This window comes from Felis catus, chromosome B1, assembly GCF_018350175.1.
Source record: "Felis catus isolate Fca126 chromosome B1, F.catus_Fca126_mat1.0, whole genome shotgun sequence".
NCBI classification, from domain to species: Eukaryota; Metazoa; Chordata; class Mammalia; order Carnivora; family Felidae; genus Felis; species Felis catus.
The window spans coordinates 20,795,962-20,812,118 of record NC_058371.1 but is presented as its reverse complement, the minus strand read 5'-3'; the positions used below and the strand labels follow the sequence as shown (position 1 = coordinate 20,812,118).

The 16,157-nt window shown below is 38.1% G+C and overlaps 1 protein-coding gene across 6 annotated transcripts in view; it reads right to left on the bottom strand.

Annotated features, from left to right (window-relative positions):
* Window positions 1-16,157, bottom strand: part of MTUS1 (microtubule associated scaffold protein 1) — a 173,234-nt gene that overhangs the window by 106,088 nt on the left and 50,989 nt on the right. For all 6 annotated transcript variants that reach the window (XM_045055280.1, XM_003984620.6, XM_045055281.1 and 3 more), the window contains exon 2: window positions 10,341-12,574. In XM_045055280.1, coding sequence (XP_044911215.1) covers window positions 10,341-12,425 — 2,085 coding nt within the window. In that variant the 5' untranslated portion in view covers window positions 12,426-12,574. The remainder of the gene's footprint in view (window positions 1-10,340; window positions 12,575-16,157) is intronic.

Genomic DNA, 16,157 nt, shown 5'->3' with positions numbered 1-16,157 from the left:
TATATACACATATATATACACACACATATATGTGTGTGTGTATATATATACACACACACACACACACACACACACACACACACACACACACACACAAAACGGAGTATTACTCAGCAATCAAAAAGGATGAAATCTTACCATTCGCAACTACATAGACAGAACTAGAGGGTATTATGCCAAGTGAAATTAGTCAGAGAAAGACAAATATCCTATGACCTCACTCATATGAGGACTTTAAGACACAGAACAGATGAACACTAGGGAAGGGAAGCAAAAATAATATAAAAACAGGGAGGGGAACAAAACATAAGAGACTCTTAAATATGGAGAACAGAGGGTTACTAGAGGGGTTGTGGCAGGGGGGATGGGCTAAATGGGTAAGGGGCATTCATCTACTCCTGAAATCATTGTTGCACTATATATTAACTTTGATGTAAATTTAAAAAATGAATTAAATTTAAAAAAAAGACTACTACTAGATAACACTCATATTTTCAGTGCAAATAACCCAGAAAATGACCCCAAGACTAGCACAACAAACTTCACAACCAAATGTGGAGAAGAGGTCACATTATAGAGTGTAGGACCAGCAGAGAGCTAAACACCAATGATCTGGATTCGGGAGGGAGAGAGCTATACGCAAGGAGAGGGGCAAGAAGTAGACTATCACACGAGGAAGCCGCCTGCATGGGGAAAATTAATCCCATATGCATTTGGCTTTGGAAATCAAAAGGTCAGAATTTCCCACTTCTTAAAACTAGCAGGATTTAAAGCCTAGAACTTTAAAAATCAGCAGGCTCGGTGCTGAGGGAGAGGTGCTGAGGGAGAGCCTAGAGGGCAATAGGAAGCTGAGCCCTTAACCTTAAAGAGATAACACAACAAAAAGCCCAAGGACATAGGGCTTAGAAGCAGCAATTTCAAAAATGCCTGGGGTACACAGGAGGGAAAGTTCCTTACTAATCTCAGAGTTCCCTGAGGGACTTTTCAAGGAACAAAGGAGCTGGCAGGTAGCTTTTCCCTCCCCCATCCCCAAAATAATCACATGGCCAACTGCAGGAAACAGCCAGCACTCACTACCTTACTTGCTTACACCGTGCTCTGCCCCCTCCTGCTGGGCTTGCCTCAGTCCTGATGCTGTGGATTTCCCGCCCCAGAAGACCCAGGGAAACCCTGCCACCATTGCATCTCTGACTTCCCTAGGAGGATGTATGTGCCTTGTTAAAACTACACCCCCACCCAGAGGCGCTTCATGGAGCAACCCAGGCCTGCCTCAGTCTCCAAAGTGACTAAGTGTCCCCTGTGGAGAAAGACTGGCGTCCACAGCTTGTGACACCAAGATCCCATCGTCATGCTTCCCAGAACTGCCTCAGCCAGCCGCTGGTCTCCGTAGCGGCTACGCAACCCCGGTGGAAGGGGACCTGTGGGAACAGCTTGTGGCACCCTGTCCCTAATGCATGTGCAGTAGAAACTCAGGCTGGCACAGTCTTGGAGGCAGTGGTGAGTCTCCTGTAAAGAGGATCTACACCACCTTGTTAAAAGTGTGGGCCCTGCCCACTACTTTCAAGAGCAATAGACATAGCCGACTTTCTTAACACAGAGAAACAAACACAGAGTTAGGTGAAATGAGGAAACAGAGGAATATGTCCCACATGAAAGAATAGGACAGAAGAAGAGAGACCTAAGTGAAACAGAGGTAAGTAATATGCCTGATAGAAAATTTAAAGTAATGATCATAAAGATACTCCCTGTACTTGAGAAAACAATGGAAGGCATCAGGGAGACCCTTAACACAGAGAAAAAAACCCATCAAAGATGAAGAATACAATAATTGCAATTAAAAACAAACTTGTGGAATAACTAGCAGGCTAGAGGAAGCAGAGGAATGAATCAACAACCTGGAAGACAGAGTGATGGAAAGTAATCAAGCTGAACTAGTGAGAGAAAAAAGAATTATGCAAACTGACAATAGACTTAGGGTACTCAGTGACTCCAACAAGTGTAATAATATTCACAATATAAGGATTCCAGAAGAGAGAGAAAAGGGGGAAGAAAATTTATTTGAAGAAATAATAGATGCAAACTTCCTTATTCTGGGGAAGGAAACAGATAACCAGATCTAGGAGGCACAGAGATCCCCACAAAAAAAAATAAATAAAAATAAAATAAAAAATAAATGAAAAATCAACCCAAGGAAGTCCATACCAAGACACATAGGAATTAAAATGGAAAAGAGTAGTGATAAAGAATGTTGAAAGCAATGAGATAAAATACAATACATACCAGAGCAGAGAAATCCCATGAGGGTATCAGTGGATATTTCAGCAAAAACTTGGCAGGCCAGAAGAGAGTAGCATTCAAAGTGCTAAAAGGGCAAAATATGCAGTCAAGAATGCTCTACCCAGCAAAGCTATCATTCAGAATAGAAGGAGAGATAAAGAATTTCTCAGACAAAAACTAAACAAGTTCATGACCACTAAACCAGCCTTTATGAGAAATACTAAAGGGGACTATTTGCATGGAAAAGAAAGATCATAAATGAGACTGGGAAAAGGATAAAACATAAAATAAGTACAAGTGAGTGTTTCTGTAAAAAACAAACAAGGAATTCACAAAATGAAACAATGTAAAATATGATACCATATAACTAACATGTGCTGGGGGGTTGGTGCAAAGAGTAAAGAATGGGTTCAAAGTTAAGCGACCATCAACTTCATATAGGCTACTATATGCAGATGTTACACAAAAAACTTAATGTTAACCAAAAAAAAAAAGAAAACAACAACAACAATGATCAGATATGCAAAGAAAAAAAGAGAAATGAATCTAAGTATCTCACTCAAGAAAACTGTCAAATCAGGGCACATGGGCAGCTCAGTCAGTTAAACATACAACTTTAGCTCAGGTCATGATCTCATGGCTTCTGAGCTCAAGCCCCACATTGGGCTCTCGGCTGACAGCTCAGAGCCGGGAGTCTGCTTCAGGTTCTGTGTCTCCCTCTCTCTCTGCCCCTCCCCAACTCATGCTCTGTCTCTCAAAAACAAATAAACATTAAAAAAATTTTTTTTTAATCCAACAAAACCATCAAATTGTGAAAGAGAGCAAGAGAAAGATCAGAGAAAACTACAAAAACCACAAAACAAGTAACAAAATAGCAATAAATACACACCTATCAATAATTACTTTGAATGTAATTGGAATGTAACTGGACTAAACTCTCCAACCCAAAGCCATGGGGTACAGAATAGATTACAAAAACAATATCCATCCATGTGCTGTCTACAAAAGACTCATTTCATACCTAAAGTTACATGCAGATTGAAATTGAGGGGACAGAGAAACCTTTACTATGCAAATAGCTGTCAAATGAAAGCCAGCATAGCATTTTTCATTGGACAAAACAGACTTAAAACAAAGATTAACAAGAGATCAAGAAGGAGAGTAGTGTATTTCATTGGAAAAAAATAGATTTTAAAACACAATAACAAAGAAGTGATAATACAGGGGACAATCCAACAAGAAGATGTAACAATTATAAATATTTATGCACCCAACATGAACACCCAAATTCATAAAACAGTAACAAAGGAACTAACTGATACTAAAACAAGTAATGGTGGAGGACTTTAACACACCACTTACATGACAGATCATCCAAACAGAAAATCAACAAGGAAACAATGGTTTTGAATGACATGGTGGAACAGAAGGATTTAACAGATATATTCAGAACATTCTATCCTGAAACAGCAGAATACACAAACTTTCTAATGCACTCCAAAATAGATCACATTAGCCCACAAAACAAGTCTCAACAAATTCAAAAAGATCAAAGTCATATCATGCATCTTGTCTGACCACAATGCTCTGACACTCAAAATCCCAAGAAAAAATCTGCAATGAGCACAAATGCATGGAGGTTAAAACACACGCTATTAAACAATGAATGGGTCAACCAAGAAATCAAAGAAGAAATTAAAAAATTAAATGGAAACAAATGAAAATGAAAACCTACAATGGCCCAAAATCTTTGAGATGCAACAAAAGCTGTTCTAAGAGGGAGGTTTATAGCAATACAGGCCCCTAATGAAGAAAAATTGCAAGCTAACAACCTAACCTTGTATCTATAAGAGCTAGAAAAAGAATGACAAAACCCAAAACAGCAAAAGTAAAGAAATAAAGATTAGAGCATAAATGAAAGATACAGAAAGAACAACAAAAACAACAGAAACAACAAACATACATCAATGAAACCAGGAGCTGTTTCTTTAAAAAGATCAACAAAACTGATAAACCTCTAGCCAGACTCATCACAAAAGAAGAGTCAAATAAACAAAATTACCAAGGAAAGAGGAGAAATAAGAACCAACACCACAGAAATACCAACAACTATAAGAGAATATTATAAAAAACTACCTGCCAATAATTTGGACAACCTAGATGAGATGGATAAATTTCTAGAAACATAAAACCTACCAAAACTGAGGCAGGAGCAAATAGAAAATTTGAAAAGACCAATGACACACAATGAAATTGAATCAGTAATCAAAAAACTCCCAACAAACAAAGTCCAGGACCAGATGGCTTCAAAAGTGAATTCTATGAAACATTTAAGGAAGAGTTAATACCTATTCTTCTCAAACCATTCCAAAAATAGAGGAATGAAAACTTCTAAATTCAGTCTGTGAGGCCAGCATTACCCCAACACCAAAACCAGATAAAGACACTCCAAAAAAAGAGAACAACAGGCCAATATCTCTGATGAATATAGATGCAAAAATCCTCAACAAAATACTGACAAGCCAAATCCAATAATACACTAAAAATTAATCACCAAGATCAAGTGGGGCTTATTGGTGGGATTCAAGGGGGATTCGATATTCACAAATCAACATGATACATCACATCAAGAAGAGAAAGGGAAAAAAATAAGAAATAGGATAAAAACCAAGCCATTTCAATAGAGGCAGAAAAAGCATCTGACAAAGTACAATAGCCATTTACAATTAAAAAAAAAAAAACCCTCCGCAAAGTAGGTTTGGAGGCAACACTGTCAACATAATAAAGGGCATATATAAAAAACCCACAGCTAACATCATACTCAATGGGGAAAAACAGAGCTTTTTGCCTAAGGTGAGGAACAAGACAAGGATGTCCACCCTTACCAGTTTTATTCAACACAGTACTGGAAGTCCTAGTGAAAACAATCAGACAAGAAATAAAAGGTATCCAAACTGGTAAGGAAGAAGTAAAACTTTCACTATATGCAGATGATATGACACTATATACAGAAAACTCTAAAGACCCCATCAAAAACTACTAGAACTGATAAATGAATTCAGTAAAGTTGCAAGATACAAAAAAAAATGTACAGAAATCGATTACTTTTTTTTTTTAAGTTTATTTATTCTGAGAGAGCGCAAGCAAGGAACAGAGAGGAGGAGATAGATCACACAAACCATGAAATCATGACCTGAGCTGAAATCAAGAGTCAGCTGCTTAATCGACTGAGCCATACAGGCACCCTATGAAGTCTGTTTCATTTCAATACACTAATAATGAAGCAGAAGAAATAGAAATTAAGGAAAGAACCCCATCTACAATTGCACCAAAGATAATAATCTATCTAGCATTAAACCTAACCCAAGAGGGGAAAGACCTCTATCTGAAAACACTGATGAAAGAAATTGAAGAAGACACAAAGAAAGGGAAAGACATTTCCATGCTCATAGATAAGAAAAAATACTAAAATGTCTATACTGCCCAAAGCAATCTACACATTTAATGAAATCTCTATCAAAATACTAAGAGCATTTTTTTACAGAACTAGAACAAAAGAATTGTAATATTTGTATGGAACCACAAAAGACCCCAAATACCAAAAGCGACTGTGAAACAAAAAAACAAAACTGGAGGTATTATAATTCCAGACTTCAAGTTATATTACAAAGCTATTAGTCACCAAAATAGTATGTTACTGGCACCAAAACAGACACACAGAGAACAGAACACAATAGACAGCTCCAAAATAAACCCACAATTATATGGTCAATAAACTTCAACAAAGAAGGAATGAATATACAATGAGAAAAGACAATCTCTTCAATAAATGGCATTGGGAAAACTGGACAGCCTATGCAAGCACAAAACTAGACCACTTTCTTTCGCCATACACAAAAATATATTCAGAATGAATTAAAGACCTAGATGTGATACCTGAAACCATAAAAATCCCAGAAGAGAGCACAGGCAGAAATATCTCTGACATCAGCAGTTAGCAACATTTTTCTAGATATGTCTCTTAAGGCAAGGAAGATAAAAACAAAAATAAACCACTGGGTCTACATCAAAACAAAAAGCTTCTGCACAGCAAAGGAAACAATCACAAAACTAAAAGGCAACATAAGGAATGAAAGAAGACATTTGCAAATAACATACCTAATAAAGGGTTAGTATGCAAAATATATGAAGAAATTATACAACTCAACACCAAAAAAACAAATAATCCAATTCAAAAATGGGCAGAACACATGAACAGACACAAAACAGACACCCAGATGGCCAGCAGATACATGAAAATATCACCTATCATCAGGGTAATGCAAATCAAAACCACATTAAGATATTATCTAACATCTGTCAGAATGGCTAAAATCAACAACACAAGAAGTAACAAGTGTTGGTGTGAATGCGAAGAAAAAGGAACCCTTGTACACTGCTGGTGGGAACCCAAACTGGCGCAGCCACTGTGGAAAACACAATGGAGATTCCTCAAAGAAGTTGAAAATGGAACTACCCTGCAATCCAGTAATCGCACTACTGGGTATTTACCCAAAAAGTACAAGAACACTAATTCAAAGAGACACACACACCTTTATGTTTATGGCAGCACTATCTACAATAATACAATAACCAAATTAAGGAAGTATCCCAAGTGTCCATCAATAGATGAATGGATAAAGAAAATGTGATGTGTGTGTGTGTTTACACTTGTGTATACACAATGGAATAGTATTCAACCATAAACAAAATGAGATCTTGCCATTTGCAACAACATGAATAGACTAGAGAGTATAATGCTAAGTGAAATAAGTCAATAAGAGAAAGACAAATACTATATGAGTTTACTCATATGTGGAATTTAAGAAACAAAACAGAGGTGCCAAGGTGCCTGGGTGGCTCAGGTGGTTAAGCGTCCAACTCTTGATTTTGGCTCAGGTCATTATCTCAGGGTTCCTGAGATGGAGCCCCATGGCAGGCTCTGTGGGGCTCTGGAGGCTGCTAACACAGAGCCTACTGTGGGATTCTCTCTCCCCTGTCTCTCTGTCCCTCCTCCACTTGCACTCTCTCTCTCTCTCTCTCTCTCAAAAATAAACACACACACACACACACACAAAAAAAAAAAAAAAAGAGGAAGAAGAAGAAAGAAACAAAACAAATGAGCAAAGGGAAAACAGAGATAAACCAAAAAACAGATTCTTAACTACAGAGAATTGGTGGTTACCAGAGGGGAGGTGAGTAAGGGAATGGGTGAAGGGAATGAAGAGTAAACTTATCACAATGAGCACCGAGTAATGTACAGAATTGTTGAACCACTATACTGTACAACTGAAACTAACATTGTGTGTTAAGTATACTGGAATTAAAATTAAAAAATTAAAGTATCACAGGGTTGACTAAAAAAACCAATAGGGTAATATCCTAAGAACATTACATAAAATCGGCCCCCAAGAGCAGGTCAATGTCCACAAACTACAAACATCTACTTCTACATGAAGCTGGTTAAGATAATCCCCCAGAGAAAACCTTTTAAAAAGTAAACCACACTGTTGTTAAAGATTCACTTTTGTAAGCTGGTTACATCAAATTTATTCTGCCTTGCTAGCCTATATTCTGCCAAATTTTGAAACCTTGTGGTGTATGAAGCAGAAAGGGTCAGGATTCCAGTCATGAGCCCTGAATCTGAATCTAGATTTTAGTTCTCACCAGCTCTGTATGTTTTAAATAATGTCTCTGAAGCCTTTAAATGTGCCTGACAACTGGCCCATTGTTACTGGAAAGAGTGAATGATGATGTATATATTACTGGGAAAATTTAATGACAGAATAATAATATACAAAACCTGAGCAAAGCGGTTCAGAGGAGCTATCAAAAAAAAATACCAATTCCTTTCAAGTAATTCACCACCTCCTTTATCTAACACACAATCACCAATACATAACCTTTGTAATGGGTAGCTACATGCAAACAGTACCAAATTAAAATCAAATTCCTTTTTCCAAACAAGAATGTTTCTGAAGTTTCAGATAGACACTGACTCAACAGCTATGAGACTGTAGACAACCTAAGAATTTGGTAAACTCAAGGCCTAATTTAGCCCAAGACCCCCAGAGCACACTGAAAACTAACACCCTTCCAGCACTGTCCCCTCATAGACCAAGGGAAGATTTACAACCTTTGGATCCTGTTTAAGTGACCAAGAAACATGGCAGTTTGAGTCAACATGAAGCAAGTGGTCACTCATTCGGTTCTCTACAATAAGAACAGGGCCTGTGGCCTGTCCCTTCCCCATGATACATGCAAACATGTACAAGGCAAAACAGTGCTATTAGGAGGGAACTGCATTTAAGACATGGGTAAAGAATGAGGTTGGCTGGGTTTTTTCCAGAAATAAAAAGTGCTTCTTCCCCAAGATGTGCCAGGATCCATGTCAACCTGACGTTTCTAACACCTTACTTCAATATCACATCATGAACCTGAAAAACAGCTTTCTGCTTCCCATGTGCAGAACGAAAGCCTAAGATTTACTCAGTGCACACAGAAAAGCTTTTAATTTCACAATCAGACAACCAATTTATAGTCAAGCCAAATGTTTTTTAAAGAGACTTTCAGTTGGGTGTAGATACGTAATGAAAGCCTCCCATAAATCAAGGAGGAATAAATGTATTGTTTTTTTATGTATAGCTATAAACACCAAACTAAGAACGTTGATTAGAATTACCAGAGGTTATAGTTTGATTTGGCAAAATATCAAAATACAAATGACATAAAACAAGTTTCCTACGTTTGACTTGAAAAGAACTTAAATATCGGAGTTTTAAAACAGACAATCGCATTAATTTAGACATCGTTAAGGTGTACCATTCTTCCCCAAAAGTCACAAAATCCAAAACATCCCTAAACTGATGTAGCTCAAGAATATCTGGTCTTTCCTAACTTACTTCCTAAAAGGACCTAACAATTCCCTATGCACCCTGAAAACACTTCTGAAACAGACCTTGAACACTTCCCTACACCTTACGAGCTTCGTTCCTCTCCAACCTGAGCCCTCCACACAGAACACAGATGCCTCACATCTGCCTTCCTACCTGGCACCCCGCTCCATTCCTAGCCCGGGGGGCCGGAGCCCAAGAAAGGTCGACATGGGGCCAAAAATACATGTAAGTCCCTTCTGCGAAAAACAGGACTGAGGACGAGTACACAACGTCCAAGAATGGCCCGACAAATGTTCTTAAAACTCAGAAAACTAGTTTCTTCATGTTACTGACAAAGATACAGGTATGTTTAAAGAAAAATCATCTTTGATCCACCTGTGAATTTTTTGTTTGAAGGAGACTATCCTGTCTCCTCCGCCCCCCTACACACACATCAAATATGTGACAGGTGCTACAGACAACAGACTGCTTTTTCACTGTACGTGAATAAAAGGGGTTTATCTTAATGTACCAGGAATCATCAGGTTAGGGCTGCAAGAGACCTCAGACATCGCCTAGTCCAATCCTTTCAGATCACATTAGCTGATCAGAGGCAGAATCCCGACCCCACCCCCCCCCCCCCCCACCACTGGGTTCACAGGCGACGACTCCCCTTCCCGGGGCAGCTTCCTCCACAAGAGACCAGGAGTTATTTTTATGTTGAGACTGTTTACCGGCTCTCCCCAGCCATTTCTTAAATGTGGCCCAACACATTTTAAAGTTCATAAACAAATCTCTTTTTTTTCCCCGAGATATGAAATATAATCAGATATTTAACTTCCAATAACTAATTACACCAAAATATAAAAGAAGCTTTCTCTTTCCCCTCATTAAAAGGAACATTGCCACTCAATACAAAATACTGTACTTGACGATTTTTTCCCCATATGCACTTTCCCTATCTTGTAGCCAATTAACACTCTGAAGTATATAACTAAGATGACAAACAACTACTGAATAAAATATTAACCTGAAAGCAAACTTGCACACCTAGTTTGGCAATATTATTGACTATTTGTGAAGACCAATTGTCAATGCATACTCTGCTCCCTCCAACCCTTCTCTGAAGTAGGCAAAAATCTGACTTACCAAAAACAGAGAACCATATTCAAAGGTCTCATTCATAATTTCCTTTTTTAGCTCTTGTTTTTCCATAGGTGGCCCATTTTCTTTTTCACCCTTCTTTTCAGGGCTAATCCCATCGATGTCAGAAGTGTATGTTATTTCCAAGCATTCTGTGCTTTCCATTTTAACAGGGAGTATGCCTTTCATCTTCTGAAAGAAGGTAGCCACGGACCCAGTCTCATATGCTGAATTAGAACTTGCTTTGTCAACATCTTCCTGATTCGATTTCATGGCAGATGTTGTTCTTGGAACCTTGTGTGAAGCATTTTTAGAATGAGTTGTAACATGCACAGCCTGGCTAGTAATGAGTTTATTAAATTGCTGCTTGTGTGTCTTGTTAATTAGGATTTCTGCTTTTGTATCTGCACTCAAGTCAGACCTTGGTGTTTTGCTCAAAGCTGTCAACTGTCTTGAGGAAGACACGGATAAGGGTGATGAGGCAATGGTTAGCTGAGATCTGGGTGTGACCTTTGATGTAGCAGGGTCTTTGGGCTGCAACACTGGTCTAGACATAACTTTTGCTTTGACATTCTTGAAGTTTGGTCTTGGGTAACTTATAATTTCGGTTTTTCTAACTTTGCTGCCTATTGGAGTATTCATTTTAGTTGTCAATTTTCCTAGATTAGGTTTACACGTGTTCACAGGTGCCCCCTTCAAGCTCGGTACATTTCTAAGTTCTTGATGACTCTTCTCCACTTTACTACATTTCTCTGCCACTTCAATAGGTGAAATAGAAAAGGTTGTATTTGGGGGTTCTAGGACTGGTGTTGACATGCAAACCGTATTATTTGTGTTAATGACCGTATCATTTGCATCCCAACTCAGTTCAACTGACGAAGCCATCTTCTGTCCCAGTGGGCTAGTCAGTATCAATTCTACGGTACGATTTTGGGTTTCCAAATCCTTTTCATGAGAGGCATTGTGTGCATCTCCAGCCACCGTGACTTCATGTTCTGGGTTCAGTACTTGGGCTTCACTTTTATCAAAAGCTGGCACCAGTAAAGGGCATTCATCATCTTTAAGACAATTGGACACTGTTTCTCTGAGATTTTGGCCCATTTCCTTTTGCCCATATGAGGCCTGTGAATGTGTCTCACTATTTGGTTCATCTTTCGATAAACAAAAGAACTCTTGTAATACAGCCCCATTGGGAACATCCATGCCCTCAGAAACTGGTGTTGGAGCTTGTATCTCTTTTTCTCCAACTAATCCTTGCTGTGACCCATCTGTGTAGTCACTGGTGATCTGTCCTGTGGAATACTGACACTGAATGCCAAGATCTGGAACAACAATACCAGTTTGCATTACATTAGGAAATGCTATGTACGTTGTATCTTGGGCCTCTGCTGCTGTGGCTTGAGGGTTTTCAAAGCTGTCTTGATCATAACTCAATTCTCTCACATGTACCTTATCAGAACAGGGAGATGTACAACAGGATAAAGATGGGTTTCCACTCCTCATGCCGGTCGGCTGCAGATTTCCAGTCGTATGCAAAGACTGACTCTTCCCAATGGCGTGACGTGTTACGAAGGTGCAGTCAACATCATCCACTGTCATGTCAAATGTCTGGTTTGGCTCCAAGGCAGTAAGACAATGTGGACAGTTCAAATCATCATCGTTGGGTTTCCACACAAAAGGCAGCGATGTCTCAGCACTCTGGTCCCGTAATGATTCCAGGGAATGACAATGGTTAGACAGGTACTTTGGCTCCTCTGTATTCACAACGTGCACACAAGACTGACGTGTGGAGGCTTTGTGGGTGTCTAACACCTCCCTCCTAATCAACTCACTTGACGACTTTTGGTGATGAAGCACTTCTACACACTGAGGAGTTAAAGTATTGTTTTCATCAATGTCCACGGCAGAGCTGGTTTCATAATCAACCACCATGTCATCCGGGTTCACGGAGTTCCAACTCACACTATCGGCTGAGGAGTTTTGTGTATGTGGGGAGTTTTGGTTGTATGCACAGGTATTTCCATTTTTACCACTGAGAAGTAAGGATAGCCGTTCATCTTCTGTCTTCTCATCTGAATTATCATCATTCATCCTGAATATCAACTTTAAGCCTCTGCCATCTTCTTTCTTCTTTCAATCCTTTCAAATGAAAGGAAAGGAAAAATTGTCTATCTCCTAGGTTTTTTTAGCACAGTTGAAAGCTTCTAAGATGCTTTCAGGTTGTAATGATGTGTTGTTCCCTGGAAGAAATAAAGTGATCAGTTCAGGAAAGTATTAGAAAAATTAACAAGCCACCACTCCATTCGTTTCAACCACTTTATTCTTACCTTTGGAACCTCAACCTGCAGATAAGGGTAAAGTAGCTCAAGTTTCACATCTTTTCAAAGATGCTTTTTTATTTGAGACTAGGGCAGAAGACAGAGACAGTGCTAAAATTTCCCCTGTGACTGACTTCACTTCTCAGATGCCTCCTCCCTATTCCCATTGGTTCTTATTTCTCAGAAGAGGGAAGGAAGCAAAACCTAATAGCCTTTCCTTGTTGGTTAACCATTGGTCCTAATTTGCTGAGGACGGTTCCAACTCATTCCTGCTGCCCCAACATCATCAGTAATAATGCCCTTTTCAGTTTCAGAAGGCCCCTTAGTGTTTGTGTGGAGAATGATTACCAGACAGACCTGGCAAACACAGCAAATAAGCTAAAGATCAATGAGGATTTAGGGCATTGGCATTTCTCTTTTCCTTGCTTTCATTCCGTATCTCAACATATTTCAAAGGTGAAAAAACACTGTTGGCTCTTAATAAAGTGGTACACTCTTAGAAGTCCCTAAAAATGGTAAACTGTATAACACAGCAATTCTACTCTTAAGTATCTACTAAAGAGAAATGAAAACATATGTCTACACAAACATTTGTGCAAATGTACATGATTAATAAAAGCATTAGTCATAATAGCCAAGTGGAAGCCTATGTCCATTAACTGGTAAATAAATTTTAAAAAGCTATATACCCATACAACAGAATAAACAATGAGCAACAGAAGAAAATGGAGCATAGATACATCTACAACATGAATACATACAGCGTTACAGCTTAAAAATATTATACTAAGTGGAAAAAGCCAGTCACTGAAGATTACTCATTATGTGTTGTCTTTACATGAAACGTCCAGAATAGGCCAATCTATAGAGACAAAGTAGATCAGTGATTCTCCAGAGCTGAGAAAGGGTAAGAGGGAAGGGAATGAGCAGAGACTGCTGACTGGGGCGGTGTTTCTTTTGAGAGTCATGAAAATGTTCTAAAGATTATGGTGATGACCGAGGAATACCATAAACACACTGACAACTACTCAGTCGCACACTAAAAAAAAAAAAAAAAAAAAAAAAAAATCATTAAAAACAACCCATTAAAGCTTTCAAATCTAAGGATTTTTGCAAATAACTAAAATTTGATTATGCTTGCAAATAACTAAAACTTGATTATGCTTTTGGTCAAACTGAAGTGCTTAAAAAAGGCCCAAATGCTCAAGGGAGGACTTCAAATAAGTCACACAAGATATACTTTTCAACTGAATTGAGTTTCTAATCCTGGTTAAATGTCAATCAGATGTCATGGCTCTGTCCTAAAGATGTAAATTATACATGAGGGGGGACAATGGCATTCTGTAACCTGTAAATTTGTCAATTAAGAGATCTCATTTTTCTATTTTGTAATCCTCTCTCTGTAATCACACTTCAGTGACCTAAATACAACCAGGAGAACAGGAACCATGGCACAAGTGAAAGGATCAGTATCTTCGTGAACAGTGCTCTGTTTCTGGCCATGCATCCTGAAATCAGCCATTACTGGGGGGTGGGGGGAGGGCGGGTGGAGAAGAAAGGCTGCAATGTTTCTCTCAATAGCACGCACGTGTGCACATACAAGCACTGGGCATGTGTGCGCACAGGTGCATACACACACACACTCGTTCAAAAAAAAGATTCTGAATCCTAAAATAAGGCCTGTATGAGTTTTTACACTGATGGAAAATATAAATTACTTATTATTCTCCCACTATAGTTCTTAAGTCAATAAAGAAATCACTGAAGTGATAGTTGTTTTGACTAGCACCTTAATAAAAGCTTTGCTGAGGCACAATTTTTTTTAATCCTGGGGTATAAAACATGTTCAAGCTACACATTTAAATCAAGAAGCATATTTATTCATTTTTTAGACTTATGTGTGTGGAGTGGAAAGTCAAAAATCAGTAAACATGTTACATCTGTCTGTTTTCATAAAGGTCAGTATTTAAGAGATTCTGGTATAAACAAATATGAACACTGTAAACAGAAGCTTTTAACATAAATCACAGAAGTCATTTGTCTATATAAACACAGTCATTAGATTTAATTAAGGAGTTTTACTTCCTGAGTTCCTTCTTCCAATGTACGTTTTAAAAATGATTTAAAAACAAAACCCTGATTAAAATGGAATAAAGTCAAGGCATTTCTAGTTATTTTTAAAGCAAATGAATAATAGAACACGTATAATAAGATACAGACAATCTATATTTAGGTTGTTTCTAGTTTTTCTCCTTTATAAGTAACACTAAACATTTTTATAATCATTGATTACCTGTGATTATTTCCTTTGGAAAAATTTCCTAGAAATAAAAGCATTACTGAGCCAAAGATTAGGATTTTTTTTTATGGCTTTTGATATAGTCTGCCAAATTGTTAGGTGAAAGGGGGGGGGTAATTCTTTATAAATGTTAATATGTCTGTATTATATATATATAAGACTTGAGTTTTAAAGTTTATGCATTTTATTCAGCATTTTTCTCAAGTATTTTTTGCAGGTCATTATAATATAAAAACATTTTTAATTGTTGTGGAATTCCACTCAAGTTTAAATGTTTTAGACTGACAAGTCAGTAGTTTACTAAGAGTAATGAAAAAGTGAAGAACCCATCAACCATCCCAACTTTCACATGACTGCTTAGTATAATTAGGTCTACCTTTTTTTTTTTTAATTCACAAAATACAAATTCCATACTTGGTAAGCAAAGCTTTAAAGAAAAAGTCACAGAAAAATGCACTAAGAAGAAATACTCCTGGAGAGTTTTAATAGGAAATAAATTTACAGAAGTGTTTTCTACCTTTGTAGCTAAGACTAAAAAAAATTCATGGTATAATGATTCAGATACTAAAAATTCTCAAGTTTAGATGATCAGTTCCAGGGGGAGTTGGAAGATCAACATTCACTACCAAAAATGACAGCTGTGGAGCACTGGGTGGCTCAGTCCATTATGAGTCCGATTCCTCATTTCAGCTCAGGTCATGATTGTAGCAGCATGGGATCGAGCCCCGCATAGGACTCCATGCTCAGCACAGAGCCTGCTTAAGATTGTCTCTCATTCTCTCTGCCTCCCTTCCCTGCTCGTGCTAATATGAAAGTTTTCTAAAAACTAAAAAAGGCAACAACAGCTTCAAGTCATCATGACGAATATACAGCCATGGTCAGGAAACGGGTGACCAGAACTCCCTCAGGAATTTTGTCAAACAAGTTAAAAGTCAGCCTCTTTGTCTGGTGGCCAGTATTATCCCTCTCCCACTGGAAGAGCAGTACCTAAATTTCTATCACATGCTGTACTCGTGTTCTTGGACAGGATGCTGAGATTTGACCTGACCCAGGAAGTAATGTCTTTGCATTTCTATAATTGCAATGTCATTTGTGACACCTTCAAAGTTACTGTTTGGACAATACCTTTTATTAAAGCAAAATCAAAAGTTTAAAAAAAGGCAACAATGTTGGAATCAATGATTCTCAAAGAGTTCATTTCTCAAG